At 39.0% G+C, this 15,211-nt stretch overlaps 1 protein-coding gene across 4 annotated transcripts in view; it reads left to right on the top strand.

Annotated features, from left to right (window-relative positions):
- The window catches only part of OCA2 (OCA2 melanosomal transmembrane protein), a 302,523-nt gene that overhangs the window by 231,160 nt on the left and 56,152 nt on the right, over window positions 1–15,211 (top strand). For all 4 annotated transcript variants that reach the window (XR_014080337.1, XM_081583080.1, XM_081583078.1 and 1 more), the window contains one exon: window positions 3,256–3,383. Coding sequence is in view for 3 of the 4 variants with exons in the window: in XM_081583080.1 (XP_081439206.1) it covers window positions 3,256–3,383 (128 nt within the window). In the remaining variant the exon portion in view is untranslated. The remainder of the gene's footprint in view (window positions 1–3,255; window positions 3,384–15,211) is intronic.

Here is a 15,211-nt window from a genome sequence, read left to right as displayed (position 1 = left end):
CCAGCCAGTAATCAGTTCTCTAAGTGTTCTCCACAGCCCGGAACACACAAAGAGATTCACAGAATTGGGTAGAGTAGAAAAGGGGGAGTGGGGAGATGGAGGCGGCCTGGTGGAGAAAAAGGAGAGTTAAAAGAGGGAGAGAACAATCAAGCCAGTGATCTTGTTCCCAAGTAAAAATGGGTGTTTAAGATTGGGTTCTTGAAGATACAAAGTTGATAACAAATACTAAAAAGCAAAGATTAAAAATCGAGTAGAGGTTAGGTTCTCAAAAATACCATATTAAAAAAAGAGGGAAAAAAAGATGGAAAAAAGCAAAAAAAAAAAAAAAAAAGAGGAAAAAAACCACCAGAGTCATAAAAATTATATAATATGTATATATGAAGTTTGCTTTAAAAATAAGATCTTCCACCCTCCTCCCTATCCCATCCCTCTGGGTCATCCTGGTGCACCAGCCATGAGCACCCTGTATCATGCATGGAACCTGACTGGCAATTCGTTTCACATATGATAATTTACAGGCTTCCATGCCATTCTCACATATCATCCCACCCTCGCCCTCTCCCATAGAGTCCATAATACTGTTCTATTTATCTGTGTCTCTTTTGATGTCTCGCATACAGGTTTATCTTTTCCAATTGACTAAATACCATATATATGTGTTAGTATACTGTATTGCTGTTTTTCTTTCTGGCTTACTTCACTGTGTATAATAGGCTCCAGTTTCATCCTCCTCATTAGAACTGATTCGAATGTATTCTTTTTAATGGCTGAGTAATATTCCATTGTGTATATATACCACGGCTTCCAACATGTACACCCTTGGTGGATTCATGTCAATGTATGGCAAAACAAATAAAAAAATAATAATAACAATAAAAATTAAGGTCTTAAAAAATAAAATAAAAATAAAAAATACAAATAAAAATAGGGTCTTTGTTTTGACAAGGTAATAGTAGCTGATAAAAATGAAAATTGAAGGAGTAGTAGGGGACTTAAAAATAAAAATAAAATAAGAAAATAAAATTAAATTAAAGAATTTATAAAATAATAAAAAAGTTTTAAAAATTAAAATAAAATGATAATAGTAATTATATATCTAAGACTTTCTCTGGAGATGTTATGGACTGTGTGGGGTCAATTCATTTTCAGATACTTCCTTGGTCTAGCTTGTACTTCTCAAGGTCTCTAGGCCCCTTCCTATGTAGTCAGTGCTAACTACAGGCTTTTAATCTGTTGCATCTGTCACTTCCAAAGTGATTCCCTCTGTTTCTTTTAGCTTCTTCTGTTTGTTGGTCTCTTCAGTGTCTAATTTCTGCCCTGACACAAGGGGGCCAGCGGTAGTTCCTTTTTTTGTAGTCTCACTTGTTCAGTCGTGCTGTGGGGAGGGAGGAATTCTGCAAAGAAATCTCACTGGCGTGTGCTCACAATCTTTCAGCCACACTGGGTTTGCCCCGCTCACGGCATGTGTGCTTTCCCAGTCTACACTGCTCAGGCTCAGGTTGCACTGCCGGGAAATGCCTGAAGAGGCCCCTGGGATTGCCTGTACTTCCCAGGGCTAAGCCACTCAGGTTTTGTTTCCTGAGTACTTCACAAAGGCACAGACTTGGTTGAACCTGGGTTTTGTGCGCTTCCCAGGCCCAAGCAGCTCTGGTGACCAGGTTTTTGGCTAGCGTGGTCGGGAGCTGTGCCTTTTTCCCTTCCTCTGTCCCAGCCACTCAGTTTTCTGGGTGTACAATGGGTGCAGCTTCCCAGGTGTTCCGTGCTCTCCCCTGGGGAGCTGATCTCTTGCTGAGACCCTTTCGGCGGCTGTCAACCCTCCAGAGTCCCAAGAAGTCCTGGTTAGCAGTGAGGTCTTTTTGCAGTTTGGTATAGGATGTCTCTCTGGGGCCGCGATTCCGCCCTTCTGGCTCTGGCTGCCCTCACCTACCTGTCTCCTGTGGGGGATGGGCCCGTCTGCAGCAGGCTTGCTCTGCTCAGTCCTTTGTTCTGTGAGCGGGCCTGGTGGTGTCTTAGGTTAAGGCTTTCCGCGGGAAAGCTATCCCATGGTCTAGGCTGGTGTCTCAACCTAGTTCCCTCAGATTGCCCTCAGGGCGTTCAGGTCCAGTCCTTACCCAAAGCATTGCAGCCCGCCCCTCCCAGCCCAGCCCCCGTTTGCTAGTTTGGGATGCGCGCGTCTGGGCTGCGCACCCGTTGGGAGTTGCTGTTAGGTACGTACGTAGGTTTTAATTATTTATTTATTTTTCTTCCAGCTTATTTCACCCTCTGTGATTCCAAGGCTCACCACAGACCCGCCGGAGAGGGTGTTTCTTGGTGTTTGGAAACTTGTCTGTTTTTTGAGACTCCCTTCGTGGGACAGATCTCTGTCCCTACCTCTTTTGCCTCTCTTTTTGTCTTTTATATTTTGTCCTACCTCCTTTCGAAGACTATGGGCTGCCTTTCTGTGTGTCTGATGTCCTCTGCCAGCATTCAGATGTTGTTTTGTGGAATTTGCTTGGCTTCTAAATGTTCTTTCGTTGAATTTGTGGAAGAGAAAGTCGTTTCCATGTCCTATTCCCCCGCCATCTTAGGATTGCCCACCCACAGTTTCTTAAAGCACAAATATTCCATAAACTAGCCTATCATATAATTCAGCAATTCCATTCCTAGATATTGATCCAAGATAACTGAAAGCATAATGTACATATAAATAATTTATATGAAAGTTCATAGCACATTCACTTGTAATAGCCAACCACTGGAAGCAATGCAAATGTCCATCAAAGGTGAATGAGTATGTGCACTGTGGCATAGCCATACTTAACAAAAAAGAAGAATGAAATACCAACAGTGAAGAATTGAAGAATGAACACACCAATGTTGAAGAATCTTAAAATAGTTATATTGAATGGAAGCAGTCTGTTAAAAAAAAAATACATGTTATATGATTGCATTTATAGAAAATATAAAAACTATACAGTGAAAGGAAAGCAATGAACAGTCTCCTGGGGGGTGACATGGGGTGACAGGAGGAGGGAGAGGGAGAAAAGAATATGGGCATGAATAAACTGCTGGCATGGTGGATATATTCATTATCCTGATGGCTGTTGTGTTGGTTTCTTTGGTATATATATTTGCCAAAATATACATGTTAAGTATGTTCAGTTTGCAGAATATCAACTACCTTCAATTAAAAAAGAAATCTGAAGATGAAGAATTAGCATTTTAACAATTAAACTGTTTACTGTAAACAATTAAGTCTGTTTACTTGTTTTTCAGGGTGGATTGCTATTCTAGGTGCCATCTGGTTGCTAATTTTAGCTGATATCCATGATTTTGAGATAATTCTACACAGAGTGGAATGGGCAACCCTTCTGTTCTTTGCAGCACTCTTTGTTCTGATGGAGGTAAGTCTTTTGTTGAACTTTTGCAGTAGTTCAAATACCTGATTTTTATATTTCACATTTTATTTACTGAATGAAGAAAGCCCAAAGTTTGTAAGTCTTTCTACATATTCACTAAGTGGAAAATTATGGGGGTTGAAATTAGACTATTTTAAGTTAAACCAACTTTTATCTCAGGCACCTAAATATTATTTAATAAACTTGTTTATTTGGTTGCTGTTGGTTTTTTCTTGAATAACCTTTGTGGTTTGTAAACTTGCTCTAATTTCATTTGCTGTAAAGTGGAATTTACTCTAAATTGGGCTTAGAGCAAAATGACTTGTTACAGAAAGTTTATAGGGAAATATCTTGATAGTCTATTCCTTTTGTGTAATATTTAAATAAATAATCTCATAACGGGAAAGACTGCATCAAAGAAAAGAATGAATAACATGCATTATTTTAGTTATAATTGTTGTCACAAAATTATTCACAAAAAATTTTATCTTGGAAGTTGATTCACAAACATGTACCTCCTCAAATACAAAGATTTACTATATTAAAAATATTGTTCCCCAAAGGATTACTTCAAACACACCAAATGTTTCACATTAATCACCTTAACTTGTTGATTACAAATCCATTCAATATTTACTATTCTCTTGATTAAAACTTGCACTTTTTTAATAATTATTTTTAAACAGGTCCCTTGAATCATTGAAATCTGTCTTTAATTCGTAATAGATTACATAGGTGTAATAACTCACATAGTCCCTCCAAATACATAAGGAGTCATAAATCATATTCTACTTCATCACTTTTCTACTCAAAAATTTCACCTTTTCTATTCTGAGTTTTCTTTATGCACAAAACATATAGACTATTGAGGGGAAAATTCTAGTTACTATTTTATCATTGGCTTTTGAAAGTCACTGTCTCAATTGTATGTTTATTCAGGATGTAAATTGCTATCTCATCTGGGCTTTGGCATATTGTTCTCAATTTCATACTTCTCTTTGTCTGATAGGGTAAATGCTGGAATGTTTAAAGCAACTTGAGACATAATTTATAAAATTAATTCATTTTACATTTACAGTTCAATAATTTTTAGTAAATTTTGAATGTTTCATTTCCATGACCCTCATGATCCCTTATAATCATTTCTAGCTCACAACTCCAGCTCTAGGCAATCACTAATCCTTTTTCTATTGAGTTGCCTTTCCTGTACATTTCATCTAAAAGGAATCATATATTGTGTACTATTTTCTGTTGGCTTCTTTAAATTAAAATAATAATGTTGAGGTTCATCCATGTACCTCAGACTCATTTGTTTTATTGCTGAATAACATTCTGCTGTATGGATATACTATATTTTATTTACCTATTTTCATAAACATTTATGTATATTTGTGTATGAGTTTTTGTGTGGACATATGTTTGACTTTATTTTAGGTAGATAATAGGTCTTAACATTGCTTTAACTTATTAAGAAACTGCTAAAATGTTTTCCACAGTGGCTGTACCATTTTACATTCCTATCAATAATATAGTTGATTCCAGTTTCTTTACATCATCATTGTCGCATATTGTCATTCATTTTGATTACAGACATTCTAGTAGGTGTATCAGTCAGCTCAGTTCAGTCACTCAGTCGTGTTTTACTCTTTGCAACCCCATGGACTACAGTACACCAGGCCTCTCTGTCCATCACCAATTCCCTGAGTTTATTCAAACTCATGTCCATTGAGTTGATGATGCCACCCAACCATCTCATCCTCTGTCGTCCCCTTCTCCTCCTGCCTTCAATCTTTCCCAGGATCATAATCTTTTCCAAGAGTCAATTCTTCACATCAGGTGGCCAAAGTATTGGAGTTGCAGCTTCAGCATCAGTCCTTCCAATGAATATTCAGGACTGATTTCCTTTAGGATGGACTGGTTGGATCTCTTTGCAGTCCAAGGGACTCTCAAGAGTCTTCTTCAACACTACAGTTCAAAAGCATCAATTCTTCGGCACTCAGTCTTCTTCATAGTCCAACTCTCACATCCATACATGACACTACTGGAATAAGCATATCTTTGACTAGATGGACCTTTGTTGGCAAAACAATGTCTCTGTTTTTTAATATGCTGTCTAGGTTGGTCAAAACTTTTCTTCCAAGGAGCAAGTGTCTTTTAATTTCATGGCTGCAGTTACCATTTGTGGTGATTATGGAGCCCCACAAAATAAAGTCTCACTGTTTCCACTGTTTCCCCATCTATTTCCCAGGAAGCGATGGGACCGAATGCCATGATCTTAGTTTTCTTAGTAGGTATATAATGGTATTTAGCTTTTAAAAAAGACAATATGGGAAAAAATTCTTTGAACCATACTGTCCTCCATAGTAGCTGTACCAGTTTATTTTTCCACCAACAGTGTAGGAGCGTTCCCTTTTCTCCACACCCTCTCCAGCATTTTTTTTTTAGATTAATCTTTAATGGAGTATAGTTGATTTGCAATATTGTGTTAGTTTCTGCTATACAGAAAAGTGTATATGTTGAATATACATATACGTATATCCACTCATTTTTAGATTCTTTTTCCATATAGGCCATTAAAAAATATTGAATAGAATGTCCTGTGCTATAGAGTAGGTCCATATTAGTTATCTGTTTTATATATAGTGGTGTGTATATGTCAATATCAATCTCCCAGTTTATCCCTCCACCCTTACCTCCTGATAACCATAATTTTATTTTCTACATCTGTGACTCTATTTCTATTTTTTTACTTTTAATTGATTTGTTTTTAATTGAAGTATAATTGCTTTGCAATATTGTGTTGGTTTCTGCCATACATCAACATGACTCAACCATAGGTATACCAATGGCCTCTTCCTCTTGAACCTCACTCCCACCTCCCACCCCATCCCACACTTCTAGGTTGTCATAGAGCACCAGTTTGAGCTCCCTGAGTCATACAGTAAATTCCTACTATCTGTTTTCCACATGGTAATATAAATGTTTCCATGCTGCTCTCTCCATTTGTCCCATCCTCTCCTTCCCCTCCCTGTTTCCGCAAGTCTGTTCACTATTTCTGCATCTCCATTACTGCCCTGCAAATAGGTGATGGCATAATCAGCATTTTTGATGATGGCCATTCTGACTAGTGTGAGGTGATATCTCATTGTAGCTTTGATTTTCATTTCTCTAATAATTAGTGATGTTGAGCATCTTTTCATGTGCCTCTTGGCTATCTGTGTGTCTTCTCTGGAGAAAAGTCTATTTAGGTCTTCTGCTCATTTTTGATTAGTTTTTTTCTATATTGAGCTGCATGAGCTGTTTGTAAACTTTGGAGATTATTCCCTTGTTTGTTGTATCAGTTGAAAATATTTTCTCCCATTCTATGGATTATATATTTGCTTTGTTTCTGGTTACTTCAGCTGTGCAAAATTTTTAAGTTTAAAATGGTACCATTTATTTATTTTTCTTTCATTTCCACTACTCTAGGACAGAGATCAGAGAGATATTGCTGCAATTTATGTCAAAGAATGTTCTGTCTATGTTTTCCTCTAAGAGTTTTATAGTAATGTCTTACATTTAGATCTTTAATCCATTTTGATTGAAGTTTGTTATTTTTTTTAATTTAAATATATTATTTTCTATTTTTTAACTTTACAATATTGGATTTGTTTTGCCATACATTGACATGAATCTACTTTTCCCCTTCCAGAAACCCCCTTTCACCTCCCTCCCCATCCCATCCCTCCAGGTCATCCCGGTGCTCCAGCCCCGAGCACCCTGTATCATGCGTTGAACCTGAACTGGAGATTCGTTTCACATATGATAATTTACATGCTTCAATGCCATTCTCCCATATCCTCCCACCCTCGTCCTCTCCCATAGAGTCCATACTACCGTTCTATTTATCTGTGTCTCTTTTGATGTCTCGCATACAGGGTTATCTTTACCAATTGACTAAATACCATATATATGTGTTAGTATACTGTATTGCTGTTTTTCTTTCTGGCTTACTTCACTCTGCATAATAGGCTACAGTTTCATCCACCTAATTAGAACTGATTCGAGTGTATTCTTTTTAATGGCTGAGTAATATTCCATTGTGTATATGTACCACAGCTTCCTTATCCATTCATCTGTTGATTGGCATCTAGGCTGCTTCCATGTCCTGGCTATTATAAACAGTGCTGTGATGAACATTGGGGTACACGTGTCTCTTTCAATTCTGGTTTCCTCGGTGTGTATGCCCAGCAGTGGGATTGCTGGGTCATATGGCAGTTCTATTTCCAGCTTTTTAAGGAATCTCCACACTGTTCTCCATAGTGGCTCTACTAGTTTGCATTCCCACCAACAGTGTAAGAGGGTTCCCTTTTCTCCACACCTTCTCCAGCAGGTATTGCTTGTCTTTTGGATAGCAGCCATTCTGACCGGCATGAAATGGTACCTCATTGTGGTTTTGATTTGCATTTCTCTGATAATGAGTGATGTTGAGCATCTTTTCATGTGTTTGTTAGCCATCTGTATGTCTTCTTTGTAGAAATGTCTGTTCAGTTCTTTGGCCCACTTTTTGATTGGGTCGTTTATTTTTCAGGAATTGAGCTACAGGAGTTGCTTGTGTATTTTTGAGATTAATTGTTTGTCTGTTGCTTCGTTTGCTACTATTTTCTCCCATTCCGAAGGACGTCTTTCCACCTTGCTTATAGTTTTCTTTATTGTGCAAAAGCTTTTAATTTTAATTAGGTCCAATTTGTTTATTTTTGCTTTTATTTCCAATATTCTGGGAAATGGGTCATAGAGGATTCTGCTGTGGTTTATGTCAGAGAGTGTTTTGCCTATGTTTTCCTCTAGGAGTTTTATAGTTTCTGGTCTTACGTTTAGATCTTTAATCCATTTTGATTTTATTCTTGTATATGACGTTAGAAAGTGTTCTAGTTTCATTCTTTTACAAGTGGTTGACCAGTTCTCCCAGCACCACTTGTTAAAGAGATTGTCTTTTCTCCACTGCATATTCTTGCCTCGTTTGTCGAAAATAAGGTGTCCATAGGTGCGTGGATTTATCTCTGAACCTTCGATTTTGTTCCATTGATCTATATTTCTGTCTTTGTGGCAGTAACATACTGTCTTGATGACTGTGGCTTTGTAGTAGAGCCTGAAGTCAGGCAGGGTGATTCCTCCTGTTCCATTTCTCTTTCTCAAAATTGCTTTGGCTATTCGAAGTTTTTTGTATTTCCATACAAATTGTGAAATGATTTGTTCTAGTTCTGTGAAAAATACCGTTGGTAGCTTGATAGGGATTGCATTGAATCTATAGATTGCTTTGGGTAGTACATTCATTTTCACTGTATTGATTCTTCCAATCGATGAACATGGAATATTTCTCCATATTTGTGTCGTCTTTGATTTCTTTCATCAGTGTTTTCTATATATAGGTCTTTTGTTTCTTTAGGTAAATATATTCCTACGTATTATATTCTTTGGTGAGTGGAATTGTTTCCTTAATTTCTCTTTCTGTTTTCTCATTGTTAGTGTATAGGAATGCAAGGGATTTCTGTGTGTTAATTTTATATCTTACAAATTTACTATATTCATTGATTAGCTCCAGTAATTTTCTGGTAGAGTTTTTAGGGTTTTCTATGTAGAGGACCATGTCATCTGCAAACAGTGAGAGTTTTACTTCTTCTTTTCCAATCTAGATTCCTTTTATTTCTTTTTGTGCTCTGATTGCTGTAGCCAAAACTTCGAAAACTATGTTGAATAGTAGTGGTGGGCGTGGGCACCCTTGTCTTGTTCTTGAGTTTAGGGGAAATGCTTTCAATTTTTCACCATTGAGGATAATGTTTGCTATGGGTTTGTCATATATAGCTTTTATTATGTTGAGGTATGTTCCTTCTATACCTGCTTTCTGGAGAGTTTTTATTATACACGGATGTTGAATTTTGTCAAAGGCTTTTTCTCCATCTATTGAGATAATACTATGGTTTTTATCTTTCAATTTGTTAATGTGGTGTATTACATTGATTGATTTGTGGATATTGAAGAATCCTTGTATTCCTTGGATAAAGCCCACTTGGTCATGATATATGATCTTTTAAATATGATGTTGGATTCTTTTTGCTAGAATTTTATTAAGGATTTTTGCATCTATGTTCATCAGTGATATTGGCCTGTAGTTTTCTTTTATTGTGGCATCTTTGTCTGGTTTTGGAATTAGGGTGATGGTGGCCTCATAGAATGAGTTTGGAAGTTTACCATCTTCTGCAATTTTCTGGAAGAATTTGAGTAGGATAGGTGTTAGCTCTTCTCTAAATCTTTGGTAGAATTCAGCTGTGAAGCCGTCTGGTCCTGGGCTTTAGTTTGCTGGATGATTTCTGATTACAGTTTCGATTTCCGTGCTTGTGATGGGTCTGTTAAGATCTTCTATTTCTTCCTGGTTCAGTTTTGGAAAGTTATACTTTGCTAAGAATTTATCCATTTCTTCCAAGTTGTCCATTTTATTGGCATATAGCTGTTGGTAGTAGTCTCTTATGATCCTTTGTATTTCTGTGGAGTCTGTTGTGATCTCTCCATTTTCATTTCTAATTTTGTTGATCTGATTCCTCTCCCTTTGTTTCTTGATGAGTCTGGCTAATGGCTTGTCAATTTTGTTTATCTTCTCGAAAAACCAGCTTTTAGTTTTGTTGATTTTTGCTATGGTCTCTTTTGTTTCTTTTGCATTTATTTCTGCCCTAATTTTTAAGATTTCTTTCCTTCTACTGACCCTGGGGTTTTTCATTTCTTCCTTCTCTAGTTGCTTTAGGTGTAGAGTTAGTTGATTTATTTGATTTTTTTCTTGTTTCTTGAGGTACGCCTGTATTGCTATGAACCTTCCCCTTAGGATTGCTTTTACAGTGTCCCATAGGTTTTGGGTTGTTGTGTTTTCATTTTCATTCGTTTCTATGCATATTTTGATTCCTTTTTTGATTTCTTCTGTGATTTGTTGGTTATTCAGAAGCGTGTTGTTTAGCCTCCATATGTTGGAATATTTAATAGTTCTTTTCCTGTAATTGAGGTCTAATCTTACTGCATTGTGGTCAGAGAAGATGGCTGGGATGATTTCAACTTTGGGAATTTACCAAGGCTAGATTTATGGTGCAGGATGTGATCTATCCTGGAGAAAGTTCCGTGTGCACTTGAGAAAAAGGTGAAATTGATTGTTTTGGGGTGGAAAGTCCTGTAAATATCAATTAAATCTAACTTGTCTATTGTATCATTTAAAGTTTGTGTTTCCTTGTTAATTTTCTGTTTAGTTGATCTATCCATATGTGTGAGTGGAGTATTAAAGTCTCCCACTATTATTGTGTTATTGTTAATTTCCCCTTTCATACTTGTTAGTATTTACCTTATATACTGTGGTGCTCCTATGTTTGGTGCATATATATTTTTAATTGTTATATCTTCTTCTTGGATTGATCCTTTGATCATTATGTAGTGTCCTTCTTTGTCTCTTTTCACAGCCTTTATTTTAAAGTCTATTTTATCTGAAATGAGTATTGTGACTCCTGCTTTCTTTTGGTCTCCGTTTCCATGAAATATGTTTTTCCATCCCTTCACTTTCAGTCTGTATGTGTCCCTAGTTTTGAGGTGGGTCTCTTGTAGACAGCATATATAGGGGTCTTTTTTTGCATCCATTCAGCCAGTCTTTGTCTTTTGGTAGGGGCATTCGACCCATTTACATTTAAGGTAAGTATTGATAAGTATGGTCCCGTTGCCATTTACTTTGTTGTTTTGAGTTCGTGTTTAAACATCCTTTCTGTGTTTCCTGTTTAGAGAAGATCCTTTAGCATTTGTTGGAGAGCTGGTTTGGTGGTGCTGAATTCCCTCAGCTCTTGCTTATCTGTAAAGCTTTTGAATTCTCCTTCATATCTGAATGAGATCCTTGCTGGGTACAGTAATCTGGGTTGTAGATTATTCTCTTTCATTACTTTAAGTGTGTTCTGCCATTCCTTTCTAGCCTGAAGAGTTTCTATTGAAAGATCAGCTGTAATCCTTATTGAGATCCCCTTGTGTGTTATTTGTTGTTTTTCCCTTGCTGCTTTTAATATTTGTTCTTTGTGTTTGATCTTTGTTAATTTGATTAATATGTGTCTTGGGGTGTTTCCCCTTGGGTTTATCCTGTTTGGAACTCTCTGGGCTTCTTGGACTTCTGTGGCTATTTCCTTCCCCATTTTAGGGAAATTTTCAACTATTATCTCCTTGAGTATTTTTTCATGGCCTTTCCTTTTATCTTCTTCTTCTGGGACTCCTATGATTCGAATGTTGGGACGTTTCATATTGTCCCAGAGGTCCCTGAGGTTTTCCTCATTTCTTTTGATTCTTTTTTCTTTTTTCCTCTCTGCTTCGTTTATTTCCACCATTCTATCTTCTACCTCACTTATCCTATCTTCTGCCTCCGTTATTTTACTGTTGGTTCCCTTCAGAGTGTCTTTTATCTCCTTTATTTCATTATTCATTATATATTGACTCCTTTTTATTTCTTCTAAGTCCTTGATAAACATTTCTTGCATCTTCTCAATCCTTGTCTCCAGGCTATTTATCTGTAACTCCATTTTGTTTTCAGATTTTGGATCACTTTTATTATCTTATTCTAAATTTTTTTTCAGATAGATTCCCTATCTCCTCCTCTTTTGTTTGGTTTGGTGGGCATTTCTCATTTTCCTTTATTTGCTGAGTATTTCTCTGCCTTTTCATCTTGTTTAGATTGCTGTGTTAGGCGTGGCCTTTCTGTATTCTGGTAGTTTGAAGTTCCTCTTTATTGTGGAGGTTCCTCACTGTGGGTGGGGTTGGACGGGTGGCTTGTCAAGGTTTCCTGGTTGGGGGAGCTTGTGTCGGTGTTCTGGTGGGTGGAGCTGGTTTTCTTCTCTCTAGAGTGCAATGGAGTGTCCAGTATTGAGTTTTGAGATGTCTATGGATTTGGTGTGCCTCTGGGCAGCCTGTATATTGATGCTCAGGTCTATGTTCCTGTGTTGCTGGAGAATTTGCGTGTTATGTCTTGCTCTGGAACTTATTGGCTCCTGGGTGGAGCTTGGTTTCAGTGTATATGTGTAGGCTATTGGATGATCTCTTATTAATTAGTGTTTCCTCTGGCCTTCAGGCTTATTCTTTCAGTAGCCTCCACACTTCTCCATCCATACAGCATCGATAATAAAACTTTTAGGTTAAATGTGAAAAGATTCTCCACAGTGAAGGATACCCAGAGAGGTTCACTGAGTTACATGGAGAGGTGAAGGGGGAGGGAGGTTGAGGTGACCAGGAGGAGAAGAGGGGGACTCAAACGTGGAGAGAGCAGTCTAGCCAGTAAGCACTTCCCTCTGTGCTCTCCACAGTCTGGAACCCTCAGAGAGGTTCATGAAGATACATAGAGGGGGGGGAGGAAGGTAGTAGAGGTGAGGATGAGTAGAAAGGGAGGAATCAAGAGGGGAGAGAGAGATCTGGGCAGTATTCTGTTCCTGAAGTGTTCTCCGGTACCCAGAACACCCTCAGAGATTCACAGAATTGGATTGAGAAGAGAAGGAGGAGTGTGGGAGATAGAGGTTCCCTGGGGGAGAAGAAAGAGCATCAATAGGGGGAGAGAGTAGTCAAGCCAGTAATCACAGTCCTGAGTGAAAATGGGTACTAAAGATTGGGTTCTTAAATGTACAAAATTGATATCAAATATGTAAAACAAAGATTAAAAATCTAGAGTAGAAGTTAGACTCTTAAAAAAATACAATATAGAAAAAGAAAACAGTATAAAAAGAAAAAAGATAGTAAAACAGTAAAACATTAAAAAAAGAAATAGAAAAAAAGTAAAACAGGAAAAAAACTGTAAAAACAGTAAACACAAAAAGTTATAAGATATATGTATACAGTTTTCTTTAAAAATAGGGTTTTTTTTTTTTTTGCAAGGCAATAGCGGGTTATGAAAATGAAAATTAAAGGTGTAATAGAGGACTTAAAGAAAAAAGAAAGAAAGAAAATTTTTTAAAAAATTAAAAAAAAAATGATAATAGTAAAAATATATCCCAGACTTTCTCTTAAGCTGTTGTAAGCAGTGTGGGGTCTGTTCAGTTTCAAATAGATCCTTGTTCCTGCTTATACTTTTCAAGATCTGTAGGCCCCTTTCAATGCAGTCGGTGTTAACTGCTGCTGCTGCTGCTAAGTCGCTTCAGTCGTGTCCGACTCTGTGCGACCCCATAGACGGCAGCCCACCAGGCTCCGCCATCCCTGGGATTCTCCAGGCAAGAACATTGGAGTGGGTTGCCATTTCCTTCTCCAATGCATGAAAGTGAAGTCGTTCAGTCGTGTCTGACTCTTAGCGACCCCATGGACTGCAGCCCACCAGGCTCCGCCGTCCCTGGGATTCTCCAGGCAAGAACACTGTAGTGGGTTGCCATTTCCTTCTCCAGTGTTAATTACAGGGATTTTAATCTGTTGGCCTGTCACTTCCAACGTGCTTCCCTCTGTTTATTTAGCTTCTGTTTGCAGGTCTCTTTAGAGTCTAATTTCCGCCCTGCCACAAAGGGGCGGAGGTGGTCTCTTTAGGTTCGCTTGTTCAGTCATACTATGGGAAGGGAGGAACACTGCAAACCAATATCACTGGTGTGTGTGTGGAGAGCTCGCAGTGTCTCGGCCGCGCTGGCTTTGCCCCCGCTCACGGCATGTGTGCTTTCCCTGTCTATCCTGCTCAGGTTTCAGGTTACTCTGTGGGGGAGTGGGCCCTGAGATACGTGCACTTCCCAGATCAATGCCGCTCAGGTTCAGGTTCCCAGGTACTTCACAAAGGCGCAGACTCAGTTGGGCCCGCAGTTTGTGCCATTCCCGATCGTAGCAGCTCAGGCAGCCAGGAGTTTGGCGAGCGCACTCTCCCCTGTTGGGGCTGTGTGGCTTATCACCTCCCTGGTCTCCATCTCGGTTTACGGGCGCGCCCGCCTCTGGTGTGCTTTGTGTCAGTTCTGGGGAGCTGGTCTCTGGCTGCGACCCTCCCTGCAGCTGTCGACCTTCCATGATCTCAGGCAGTCTTTGCTTAGAAACTGGAAGCCTGTTTGCAGTTTGGTAGGGGGTGCCTTCTCTGGGGCCGAGTTTGCCCCTGTCTGGCTCTGGCTGGCCTCGCCTGCCCACTGTGTTCGGTGGGGAATGGGGCGGTCCACAGCCAACTAGCTCTCCTCTGGTATCACTCAGTCCTTTGTTCTGTGAGCGGGCCAGCAGTGCCTTAGATTTGGGCTTTTCGTGGGATAGTTCTCTCTGGCTGTCCCACAGGTTAGGTTGCTGTCTCACGTTAGCTCCCTCAGATTACCCTCAGGGTATTAGGCCCGGTCCTTACCCTAAGCAGTGCCACCCGCTCCTCTCCGTTCAGCCCCCACTTGCTGGTGGCGAATGTGAGTGTCTGGGGTTCTTTGCTCGTAGTTGCCTTTAGGCACGTAATCTGTGGGTTTTATTTATTTTTTCTCCAAGTTATGTTGCCCTCCGAGATTCAAAATCTTTCCACAAACCCGCTGGTGAGAGGGTTTCCTGGTGCTTGGAAATTTCTCCTCTTTAACGACTCCCTCCCCGGGACGGGTCTCCGTCCCTAACTCTTTTGTCTCTCTTTTTATCTTTTATATTTTCTCCTACCTCCTTTCAAAGATAATGCGCTGTCTTTCTGGACGCCTGATGTCCTCTGCCAGCGTTCAGAAGTAGTTTTGTGAAGTTTGCTCAGCGTTCAGATGTTCTTTTGATAAATTTGTGGGGGAGAAAGTGGTCTGCCCGTCCTATTCCTCCGCCATCTTAGCCCCGCTCCCCATCTCTCTGGTTGACTCTTTTATGTCTTCTAGGTCCTTGTTAAACTTTACTTTCATCCT

The sequence above is a fragment of the Giraffa tippelskirchi genome, chromosome 3 (genome assembly GCF_054371585.1).
Source record: "Giraffa tippelskirchi isolate mGirTip1 chromosome 3, T2T-mGirTip1v1.2.pri, whole genome shotgun sequence".
NCBI lineage: Eukaryota > Metazoa > Chordata > Mammalia > Artiodactyla > Giraffidae > Giraffa > Giraffa tippelskirchi.
This window is presented reverse-complemented; position numbering and strand designations above follow the sequence as displayed.